Genomic DNA, 12,477 nt, shown 5'->3' on the forward strand with positions numbered 1-12,477 from the left:
GACCTGAACTGGTGTACGCATGCGCGATATAGGACCCACACCAAACGAACCATATCAACTTACTAGAATCCGTTCGAAACCGTGCTGCGCGTTTTATCTTTTTTGATTATTCATATACACCAGGCACTACTAAACTCAAAGCGCAAGCTAAGCTCCTCATACTTTTATATCACAGAAAAGTCTCTCGCCTATCCCTCTCCCGTAAATTCTATTATGAATCCCCGCTTAACCCTGCCATTATACCAGCACAACCCCACCCCTGAGACTCAGCCATGAGAAGACCGTGTACCCACCTTCAGTCCGTTCATCATCGCCTCTTTCCTCATTTTTCGTAACAAAGCCCACGGCCTGGATTGACGTTCCTGCTGCTGCTGTTCTCCATTGCAATCGCCACCACTTCAAGCGCTTCTTTAAAACTCTTCTGCCTCGCCGCGGTGGCTGAGTTGTTACGACGCTCGGCTGCTGGCCTGACAGACGCCGGTTCATTCCCGGCCGCGAAATCCGAATTTCGATGGAGGCGAAATTCTAGAGGCCCGTGTACTCTGCGATGGCAGTGCACATTAAAGAACTCCATGTGGTCGAAATCTCCGGAGCCCTTCACTACGGCGTCCCTCATAGCCTGAGTCCCTTTGAGAGGTTAAACCCCAATAAACCAAACCAAACCGAAGAACTCGTCTGCCATTGCGAATGTACGACGCTCATGTAAAACCCCTGCCCAGGGGCATTTGACGAGTTGAAAATAAATAAACGAAGAAACATTTTTTTAGAAGTTCCAAACAGCCACCACAATCTTAAATACGATATTTTCAAGCGCAATACTTCATTCTTGTAGTAATTTTTAATTTGTGGTAATAAAGACAGTGATCGAGTTGAGAAGATTGGTTTGGTTTGGTTTATTGGGGTTTAACATCCCGAACAACTCAGGCTATGAGAGACGCCGTAGAGAAGGGCTCCGGAAATTTTAACCACCTGGGGTTCTTTAACGTGCACTGACATCGCACAGCACACGGGCCTCTAGAATTTCGCTTCCATCGAAATTCAGGCGCCGTGGCCGGGATCGAACCCGCGTCTTTCGGGTCAGCAGCCGAGAGCTGTAACCACTTTGCCACCGCGGTGGGGCCGAGTTGAGAAGAGACAAAGGATGCAGTGTGAAGTGAAGCAGAAGTTTCAAGTAAATGGAAAGATCAGTGCACTAAAACAGCAGCTGAACTCACGAAGTCCGTCAGGGGGCTGAAGTAGTACTGCCCGTAGTTGTAGATGCCGAAGAACGAGTCGAAGCCTCTTCGTGTCGGCGTGTACACGACACTCGAGTAACCCAGGTGCCACTGGCATGAGAAGAAAAAAAAACGAGTGAAAATCCGACCACTCATAAATATCTTGTGTACGGTGACTAAGAAAGATGGGAAGTTGGCCAGTATTGATAAAATAACGGCATTTTTAGACTTTTATTTACGGACATACTGGGGACCATGGTTAGTCCAAGCATGAAGCTCAATTCACACAGTAAAGAAAAATGAAATGAAATACAAAATACAGGCCAATTCGCATGGAAATTCACAGAATAAATGGAACATAAAACATAGACAATTCGAAAAGTAATAAAACCTCAAGATATACGAGGATCTCCGAAATGCAGTACAAAAGGCATGTAAAATTTGCAAGGAACCAGTCGGCATATAAAGGCACTTGAAACAATCCAGGAGCCTGCAGCTCAATAAAATGTTTCCGACTCATAAAAACGATACACAGTTCAGAAAATACATACGCTAGTCCATGGTGGTGTAACTACATCGGAGCGAACAGTTCCACTGGGTCACGGTGCGAGGGAAAAAAAGAAAACTTGAGTAAGTCTGCTTGTGCAAGGCGCTAATAACCTAGTATGGTAATGTCGAGTGCTTGTAGCAGGCTGTGGAATGAACTATTGCGACGGATGAAGTCCAAACTTGTCTTTACTAACAAGGAAAGGAACTTTAAACGACAGTTTTTTCGCCGCCCTTCTAGGCGCAGTGTATGATGAGTTTGCAATGAAAAATGATACTACTTTTGCTCTAAACGGACCTTTTGTATCCCAGAAAAGCTGCAAAAACACGAAATCCAGGTACTGCCACCACTGGCGGGTTTTTGGGGTAAACTACGTTGCATGGAGACACTTTTTTAAGGGGCACGGATACCGAAGGCGAAGCTATATTGCCATTGGCTTACAAATGGTGACCACTGAGGTCTGTTTTGCGTAGACAGTTATCTCTATGATTACTGTATTAGCACGGCGTCTATCACGTTGATGCAGAAAGAGTTAGGTTACTTGTCCCGTTGACACTGCAGCTTGACTATCTTACGAGCTCGCGGTCTTTTGTGCTGGTTTTGCGGTGCCGTTGAGCTGCGCATGCTCTGTTAGGTTTCCTGGGCGACTGTCTGTTTTTCAATAAAGCACAGTTGATAGTCCAGTCGTTGTGTGTGCCTCGTCTCTCCTTTGTCCCTGTCTTTTTGGCTGGTTTTTCTTAACTATGTCTCAACTAACACATATTTCAACTCTTTTGAGAAAATGTTGACGAAGGTAAAGCTATTGGTCCTGATGGTATTTCACCACGTATTCTTAAAAAAAGCTCGGTATCGATTTCACTTTATCTCTATTGATTTACAAGAAATCGTTGGAAACAGGCAATTTACCGGATGACTGGAAAATTGCTCACATGGTTCCTGTTCACAAGGTTGGTCCCAAAAATGAAGTTGGTAATTGTATACCCATATCACTAACATCAATGACATGTAAGATTCTTAACATATCCTATATACAGAGGTAATGAGACACATAGCTCCAAACGAATTGTTAATTGACGAACAGCATGGGTTTCGCAAGAGGTTTGCACGACCCAGTTGGTCGAGTTTTATCACGACTTAGCATCAGTTGTTTACGTGGGGGGAGAAATTGACTGTGCTTTTCTAGGTTTTCACAAGGCTTTCGATACAGTGTCACACTCACCCCTTGTTAACAAGCTTCATTTATTAAATATTCACTCTTGTGTACGTAAATGGATACAGAATTATTTGTTTCAGCGGCGACAATGTGTTGTTTTAAATGGGAAACGTTCAAGCTACGTAAATATCACATCGGGCGCTCGGCAAGGCTAGGTTTTGGGACTATTCTTGTTCTTGGTTTATGTAAACGACATATCTCATGGAATTTCATATTTTGTGCGGTTATCTGTCAATAACTGCATTGTGTAAAGAAAAATTGTTGCTTACAACGATATTTCATGCTTACAAACCGACCTAACAAGAATTAAATCATGGCGTTCCAATTGGAAAATAAATTTAAATGTCAAAAAGTGCATTCATGTTTGTTTTAATAGAAAGAAAAAACCAACTGATTCTCGATACATGATTAAGAGCGAACTAATACGTAAAGAGGCAGCAATTAAGTATTGAGGCATAACGCTGGCATCTGATTTTTCCTGGAACGCACATTGATGACTTGGTGCGCAGGGCAAGAATAGCACTGAACTTTATTCAACGCAATTTCCGATGTTCGCATGTCAATTTAAAAAACACCGCTTATCTGAGTTGCGTCATATTTATTTTGGAGTATACCTGTGCGGTTTGGGGCCCTTCGAACAAGACACTCACTGAGCACATTGAACGAACTCAAAACCGTGCAGCCAGGTTTGTCTTAGGACGGTTCCGAAGGCGGGATAGCGTAAGTGCCGTGAAGAATAAGCTCAACTGGGAACTACTTGCCTCTCGCCAAAGAAAACTATGACTTAAACTCTTATACACAATATTTCATAATAAAACCGGTATTAATAGAGAAACCTATCTGAAAGAGCCTCACTATGTTTCCAGGGGCACAGACCATAGTCTCAAAATTCGTGACTATCAATGTAGTGCATATTGCAACCGCGCAAAACAAGGGACGAATAGAGGAAAGCACAGGATAAGACGCGGAACTTCAACTAAGGTTTATTACAGGAAAACTAGATTTATACATGATTCGTAATCACACCTGATAAACAGCCGACACCATCACATTATACAGGCACGTGGGCGCGCGTTGCATAAGTTAGCAACTAGGTAGTCGAATTCTTTCTTGGATAAGGATACTGAAGTGGAGCTGATGCAACGGTCATTTTCTTTTTTTTATGCAGTAGGCTGCAAACATTTCTCTGCTAAGGTGGGTCGTCAGTTTTTTCAAGACAATCGTGTCGGGGAACCTGGGCGTGCAGTTACGACAATGGCTACAGTATTTTGCCAGTTCCCCGCTCCTGGCCAATGATTCAACGTCTGCGCGATGCTCCTGAAGTCTAACATTCAGGCAACCTCCAGTTTGCCCTATGTAGCAATTCCCACATGTGAGGGGTATTTTGTACACCGCCCCAATTTTGCAGGCAACGAGCCTGTCTACGTGCTTAGTGCGGCACTCATACTTTTTGCCCCTTCCCTGCACCATATTGCGCATGCCCGAAAGCTTTTAGGGCGCCTTGAAGACCACCGGGACATCACATTTCACGGCCACTTTTTTGAGGCCACGGGAGATCTGGTGGAAGTTTGGCATAGCCACGGGTCTCCGGCGTTGCGGTTCTTCACTTGGGCAGTGCTTCGGTGGGCATCGAGCTTCCTTGGCAAGGGCTTCTATCACCGAGGTGACCATCTCTCGAAGAAAACCAGCACTACTAAGACGTTGTAGCTGAAGTCGCCCGCTATCTTCCATTTAATGTGGGCAAGACTTATCAAGAGCAGCGCGCAGGAAGTTTTTTGCTATTCCCCTTTTAATAAGCTTTGAATGAGCTGACTGGTGGTTTAAAATACCTTTTTTTTTAGCGAGGCTGGTACCTCCAACACACCTGGATTCCACTAGTACTAGTGACAATACATATTTCCAAAAACTGCAAGCATCCCTGAGATGGCAACTCATAGGTGAAGTTAACCCCAAAGACACACTCACTGAAGATTTAGAGGATTCGGTTCACTACTGTAACGGCCCCTTCTGGAGATGCCCCTTTCAAGAAAATGGCATAATCGTCAACATATCTAAAAATCTTAGCCGAGTGGACTGTGTCGAGGCTTGCAGCGATTCGCTTGTCACAATATGATAAAAGGATGTCACATAACAATGGGGTAATGCATGAACCGATGCACACACCATGAGTGGAATGAAATTCTTTCCCTCAAAATTAGCTATTGTCGAAGCAAGATAAAAAATGGCTGAGGCTTAACTTGGTTAACCCTGGTCAGATCCGAAGCATATTGATGGCTAGGCTTGTTAATACATGGCTTCCTTGGTTGAATGCTTGATCATTTTAATACAGCCACTAGAAGCCTTCGTCGTGGGGGAAGACAACGGCATGGCTACAGCGGAACGCCGACTAACCCCGAGACGCGCGTTGGGTGGGCGCCTGGATTGTCACGGAAGCCGCGTCCGCCTGCCTGGTGGAGCGAGCGTTTCACCTACACCGAGTGTGAACGCGCGTTCGAAATGCGCGGGAATGCCGCTCGAGGACATTCCGGTGTCTGGGCGATGGCATCGTTCTCCCTCTCCCAGCGCGTGACGGCGATCTGTCGTGACGTCATGTGTCACGTGGTATGTCACGTGGTGTGTCGTCACTGTACCACGTGGTCTGCACGGCGTGCAACCACAGCGACGGCGCGAGGTGGACCCTCATCTTCCTCTCTCATGACGTCATGTGTCACGTGGGATGTCACGTGGTGTGACGTCACTGTACCACGTGGTGTGCACGGCGTGTAACCACGGCGAAGGGCTGTAGTGTACCTCAGTCTTCCTCTGTCGTGACGTCATGTGTCACGTGGTATGTCACGTGGTGTGACGTCACTGTTCCACGTGGTGTGCACGGCGTGTAACAACGGCGAAGGGCTGTAGTGTACCTCTAGCAATATGCTTCGCATAAAACGGAGCATTTCTACAAAGTCATCCACACTCAGCCTCGCCTCGCTCAAAAAAAGGTATCTTAAACCACCAGTCAGCTCATTCAAAGCTTATTAAAAGGGTAATAGCAAAAACCTTCCTGCGCGCTGCTCTTGATAAGTCTTGCCCACATGAAATGGAGGATAGTGTGCGACTTCAGCTACAACGTCCGAGTAGTGATGGTTTTCCTCGAGAGATGGTCACCTCGGTGATAGAAGCCCTTGCCAAGGAAGCTCGATGTTTACCGAAGCACAGCCCAGGTGTAGAACCGCAACGCCGGAGACCCGTGGCTATGCCATACTTCCACCAGATCTCCCATCGCCTCAAAAAAGTGGCCGTGAAATGTGATGTCCCGGTGGTCCTAACGGCGCCCAAAAAGCTTTCGCGCATGTGCAATATGGTGCAGGGAAGTGGAAAAAAGAATGAGTGCCGCACTAAGCACGTAGACAAGCTCGTTCCCTGCAAAATTGGGGTGGTGTACAAAATACCCCTCACATGTGGGAATTGCTACATAGGGCAAACTGGACGTTGCCTGAATGTTAGACTTCAGGAGCATCGCGCAGCCGTTGAATCATTGGCGGTGAGCGGGGAACTGGCAAAACACTGTAGCCATTGTCGTAACTGCATTCCTAGGTTCCGCGACACGATTGTCTTGAAAAAATTGACGACCCAGCTTAGCAGGGAAATTTTTGAAGCCTACTGCATAAAAAAGAAAATGACCGGTGAATCAGCTCCACTTCAGTATCGTTATACAAGAAATAATTCAACTATCTAGATGTTAACTTATGCCCCACGCGCCCACGTGCCTGTATAATGTAATGGTGGCTGTTTATCAGGTGTGATTACGAATCATGTATAAATCTCATCTTTCTGTAATAAACCTTAGTTGAAGTTCCGCTTCTTGTCCTGTGCTTTCCTCTCTTCGTCCCTTGTCGTTTTGCGCGGTTGCAATATGCACTCCAGTGTCAACCACTAACTAGCCCGCCTTTACTTGTTAGTCGTGAGTACCACTCAAGGGCAGCCACTTACGCAAACTCTTTTTATTTGTTAAAAAAATAGGCGTATGGAATCGACTCAGTGAAATGCAGGTGTGCTGTACTCACGAGGATGTATTTTTTTTCAATGCTGTAACCCCCCTGCTGTAACGCCTATGGGCGCTGAGGGGTAACCTCTGAATAAATAAAATCTCTGCCTCTCCCGTAAACGAGAGTACAGTAAGCATGAAATGTTTACGGGCCTAATGTCATCTCGGTGGACACCCGAACCGCACCGTAATGGAAGGGAGGAACGCCACCACCCGTTCGGCGCGATGCCTTGCCCTTTGAACGCAGCGCTTCTCCCCCGGGCCCCTGTGCGCCTGCGCGGCTTTGTTTCGATGCGCGAAGCCCCTAAGAGATCACGTATGTCAACGAAGTGTAACGTGGCATTTATGTGCTTTTTGCACGCGTTATTAGAAATCGGAAATTATAATTCCGTGCATAATCAAACCCACAGCTCCACTGATATCTTGATAAACATTGAGAAGGCACTGGCAGCAGTTATTTTTTGTCTCGTTTGGAGACCAACCGGTGCTTGCATGCCGGTCGCGTAGGAGGGCTTACAGAGTCTCGTTAATTCTCGTTAAGTCTCGTACGGTGCCCGGATGTTCTCGTTTCAGAGCCCGGATGACTGGAATTCAGTGCCCGGATGAGTGGATTTCAGTGCCCGGATGACTGGAATTCAGTGCCCGGATGACTGGAATTCAGTGCCCGGATGACTGGAATTCAGTGCCCGGATGAGTGGATTTCAATGCCCGGATGAGTGGATTTCAATGCCCGGATGAGTGGATTTCAATGCCCGGATGAGTGGATCTCGGTCTCGGCGTGACGTCACCACACTGGCGACAACGGGGGCTAAAAGCATTTCATGCTTAAAAAGAATGTACAAACACAGTATAAGCCTTACAGCAGGAGGTCCTGCAGCACACACTGTCCTGGGCACCTCATATCACGCGAATAAGCTGAGGGGTTAAATAGCAGGCAGTTAAATAACAGATGGGCACAGAGGAGTGCACAGCAGATAACTGCATTTTGACAATGACTTTCATATTTATCCATGTTCAATGCACACTCCTTTTCATGTGTTCGAAACGCACCTCGTTCGCTTCTCGGCCGTGTAGATGAGGATTCATTCGAATCACATCCGCTCCAAACCATTAGTGTGACATTCAGTAAACGTGGGAAGAGAAATGAGGGGCTGTTGAAAATAGTGAAATGAATGAAGGCGTCCGCCCTTGAAACCAATTAACTATAGCGGAGCGTTAATTTCCAATCATTATATTGAGAAGAGGAGAAAATAGCGTAATACTTTTTTGTTGAATAGAATATAGGAGAACGAATGTAGAATAAAAATGGCTGGCTGTTTAGCGTTGCTTAACGTAAAATACTGAACGAAAGCAAAGTGGACACCAGCGCCACGTATCTGAAAGTGCGAATGAGTTGTCTACGGACCCATGGAGCCACTTGTGCGCGTCTTCAACTTTTTCATCGTTAATGCCAATATACGCCGGCGGCCTATGCTCCACTGCCGCATTTATGCAGCAATATATCAGCGTCAACGTGTATTGCTCTAGTGTCGTTTGTCTGCCAGAGCGTTGTCCATGCCAAAACGAATGCAGTACGAAGGGCGAACGAATATTAGCTTGATAGTCCCATTAGCTGATGAAGAAGAGGATGTGCAACACACAGTACGAGAATGTGTTACAGTTTAACAAGAGGCGTGTGTCGGCACATAGAATAAATTGCAACTGTAGTGTCCCCTTCAAAGATTCGATGCAGAACGCTTTCGAGCGGCCCGTGTACGATCCCGCAGCAATCGCGCTTTGCACTGTGAGGAGCCAACTAGACAGGCCTTGCCTGATGTGCGTCGCCACGTGGGTGCCATGCGCGTCTCTGAGCTCTACTGTGGTTGCGCGCTGGTAAAAAGTACCGATGAAATAGTAACCAAGTTGCCAAAATACTACACCTCGTTCTTTGCAGCCGCTTCAACCATTCCTGACGATGTTCATGTAGCGCCCTGGGTGTCTATGGTTTCGCCGCTTTCTGGGGACGAGTGAACGATAATAAGTAGTCATATGACCTTGGGTGAATTGGAAGATGAAATTAATCAATTACCCCTTCAGAAAACCCAGGGGCTTCGCGGCCTTCTCAGAGGAATTTTATAACATATTAAAATTTTTGTTATTTACTGTTTTACTCCAATTTTTTTTGTAACCAGTATTGATGCTGCATTTTTGCCACAGTCATTTACCAGAAGTCATATTGTCTTAATCCGAAAAAACTAACGATAAGTAAAAGCTACGAATTGTAGACGACTATAGAACTATCAGGATTTCTAATGTTGATTACAACATCTTCACCAAAGTCCTCTCAAATGGGCTACAGCAGCAATCGCTACTTTGATTGGGCCTCATCAAACGTGCGGCTTGAGGGATCAGTCAATACAGTCTAATATACCGGGTATCCCAGCTAAATGTAACCAACCTTTTAAAATAGATGAAGTGTCTTAGTCCAGTGAAACCAACTGAAGGTTGTTCAGAGTCGCACGGCCTAGTCTCGAGTATTTTTTTTATACTTCAAAGTTAATTAGCTAGTTAATCTTAATTAGTTAACTTTTTAATTACTGACTTCGGAAAAAAATGTCAACGAAAATGTTTCAGATCGCTTCGAAAAACCGCTAGTAGTGCTGTTTACGTCAAGTTACGATTTACGTAGCTTCATACATCGGCCTTAAAAGAAAGTTATCACGTGACCAGCTGCTCGCTTGCATCTCTGCCCCATTGTGCACCCAAATTCTCATCGAGGAGAGGACTTCAGGAAAAACAGGATTTTTATCTCTAAGGTGCATCTTAGGACGTTGAAGTGGCACCGTTGTCACGTGGCAGCTTTTTCTTATTGTCCGAATTACGGTTTAAGGCCTGTAAAAAAACTACTTTACGTAAACAGTACGTTGCTGCAAATGTTTCAGTCAGCTGTTTTTCAAAGCGATCTAAAACATTTCCATTGACATTTTGTTCATCAAATCAATAATTAAAAAGTTAGCTAATTAAGCTTAACTCTTACTTAACCTTGAAAAACGAAAAAAAATAGTGCAGACTAGGTCACGCGACTCTAAAAACCCTTAGCTGGTTTCAGACGGCTAGGGCATCCTGTGTTTTTTAAAAGCTTGGTTACATTTAGCTGGGACACGTGGTATATATAGTGCGCACGGTGTTGCAGTATTGCAGTGAAGCTCAAAAACGATTAGCACTACTGCAAATTTACCTAGCAAATGCGTTCGATTGGGTGTCCTATTGATTTCTTTTTGCTCTTATAAATCACGGCACTTTTGGTTCAATTCTTACTACTGGGATGCGCCTTTGTTACAAAAGCTGATCAACACGCTTCATTGTTAATGGCTTTCACTCACAACCAGTCCGATTTCAGTCCTCTGTGAAACAGGGTTGCTCGCTGTTCCCGCTCCTGTTCGGATTATACTTGGAACCACTTCGGCTAAGTGTCATAAACAGTGCAGCTGTCAATGGTTTTCGTATTATTGGTCACGAACTGAAAATATTATCCAATACGGATGACCTCGCGTTATTCTGCTCTGATAAGCCAAGCATCGATGAGGTTATCCGTTGAACGGAGGACTTCTGTTCAGTGTCAGGAGCTCGAATTTATTGTTCTAGGAGTTGCGGTAGCTGGTTTTGTATGTAGGGAACGACACCTAGAAAGTATGCTGGTATAAAATCGACAAGTACGCCACCAAAGTATCTTGGCGTTCCTTTGAATGTCTATAAGCACAATGCACATTACTGGAAAGACAGGGTGGCAACTCTTCAGCGCTATGCTTAGAGTTTTGTGCCCAATGGTCTCTCGATCTCTGGCAAGGCGACCGCATGCAATCTGTTTCTGGCGACTAAAATGTATTATGTACTGAAAAATGCTCATTGCACAACACTTGATATCCAGCGTTTCCACAGAGTTGTCGCCACTGTTGTGTGGAATTAATGCTTTGAATCAATGAGGCGTGATAACCTTTCTGGCCTCTAAGCTCTGGCGGCCTCGGTTTAGACCACCTGTATGTCCGACAGATGGTTCCAGGTTTCATGTTTTTCTGGGACACTGCACATCCAATAGTGTGTGCATTCCTGCAAGTAAATATAGTTCATGCTTTACCGAGCATCGTTGTGTCTTCTAATGTTTTTGACCGTCCGTGTTTGTGGGGCTTCATGCATAAGGAGTATTTGTCTGTTCGTTTCCTACTGGCTCGTTTTTTCGCTTAGTTCCTCTTCCGAGAAAACGGTTGTACAAGGACTTAATCTGTATGCTTTTTCTTACTCCAACGTATTGCTCTCTGTATTTTGGTTTAACGGGACATGACGTACTCAAGAGAGCACGCAAAATACTATTCTCACCTTGAAAAATAACATTTTTCACTAAGCTGTACAGTGAGACGTTACCTGTTAAAACATAGCTAGAAAAAAAAAGGAATTTTCGTCTCTAAGGCGATGTTTCGCCTTTTTGAGGCTTCTTAAGCTATTGAACATTATTTCATTAATTGTAAAGATGCAATACTTTTCTGAGACATCATGCAACGGACATCGGAAAAAATGATAATTTGACGCCGCGTTCTGTGAAATTTCTCACTCCACTACCATTTGTTGATGAACCCTTAGATATGGTATATTTAATTGGATTACACAGCCTGTGATGATGATGAAAACGTTTATTAAAGCCCGGCCCTGGATTTTTTATTTCAGTCGTAGATTTTTTTGCTGTGTTTTTACAATGCCTAAGGCCCAATAACCACGCAGTAAAAATTTAAAGCTTGTGGTGCAGGTATTAACTGATTTAGCGGTATGGTGTCAAAATCGTACATCAGGGCTCAATGGGTGTAAAATGCGAAAGAGACCGTTTTGGCAATCGCAACCGACAAGAAAGAAATGAACGCACAAATTTTTTATTTTGCTGTGTGGAGACCTCTAAAGAAGTTTTTTTTAATTGGTAAGGGATAGATGGATCTTGCAGTTGCCACAAAAGACGCCGCTCGCTCCTGTTTACCCTGAGTTTTGTATCAGCTCATTTTTTTTTTTTGCTGACAGGCTTGTGTTCCAGCTTGTGTACGTCACATCAACAATACAGACGTTAAAAACTTGCCTAGCCTTCCTGGAAGGTGACTGGGGACACGATCAAGGCTTTCCTCGAATCTGTAACGCCCTCCTCTATCGAGCTTTTTGAAGCGCTTCCATCAGGCCCAGCGCGGAGCTCTGCACATCTAAGTTCTATCTAAGTTCTAAGCTTGCGGAAACATAATGCATCTGATTTGCACCTGTTTTCAAACCAGCTGTTTGCTATAGAAGAATTGATAAAGTGGAAGATAATCTCGCCCTGTCTGTCTCTTCAGCGAATGCTTTTCTCTACAGGTGACAATAAATTACTTCTCATCCATAAGCTTACGAGTTGGGGATACCTCTCGGCCGGGGAGAAAGCAGAAGCTGTTTATGAGCACTCCAAATACGCTTTCTCAAGAAAACTTAG

General features: G+C 44.8%; 1 protein-coding gene across 1 annotated transcript in view; it reads right to left on the minus strand.

Annotated features, from left to right (window-relative positions):
* LOC149326508 (arylsulfatase B-like) overlaps nucleotides 1-12,477 on the minus strand; it is an 87,163-nt gene that overhangs the window by 33,938 nt on the left and 40,748 nt on the right. The window contains exon 4 of the mRNA XM_089564598.1: nucleotides 1,215-1,325. Within this exon, the coding sequence (XP_089420724.1) occupies nucleotides 1,215-1,325 (111 nt within the window). The remainder of the gene's footprint in view (nucleotides 1-1,214; nucleotides 1,326-12,477) is intronic.

This window comes from Amblyomma mixtum, chromosome 10 (assembly GCF_055824585.1).
Source record: "Amblyomma mixtum isolate Tamu chromosome 10, ASM5582458v1, whole genome shotgun sequence".
NCBI lineage: Eukaryota > Metazoa > Arthropoda > Arachnida > Ixodida > Ixodidae > Amblyomma > Amblyomma mixtum.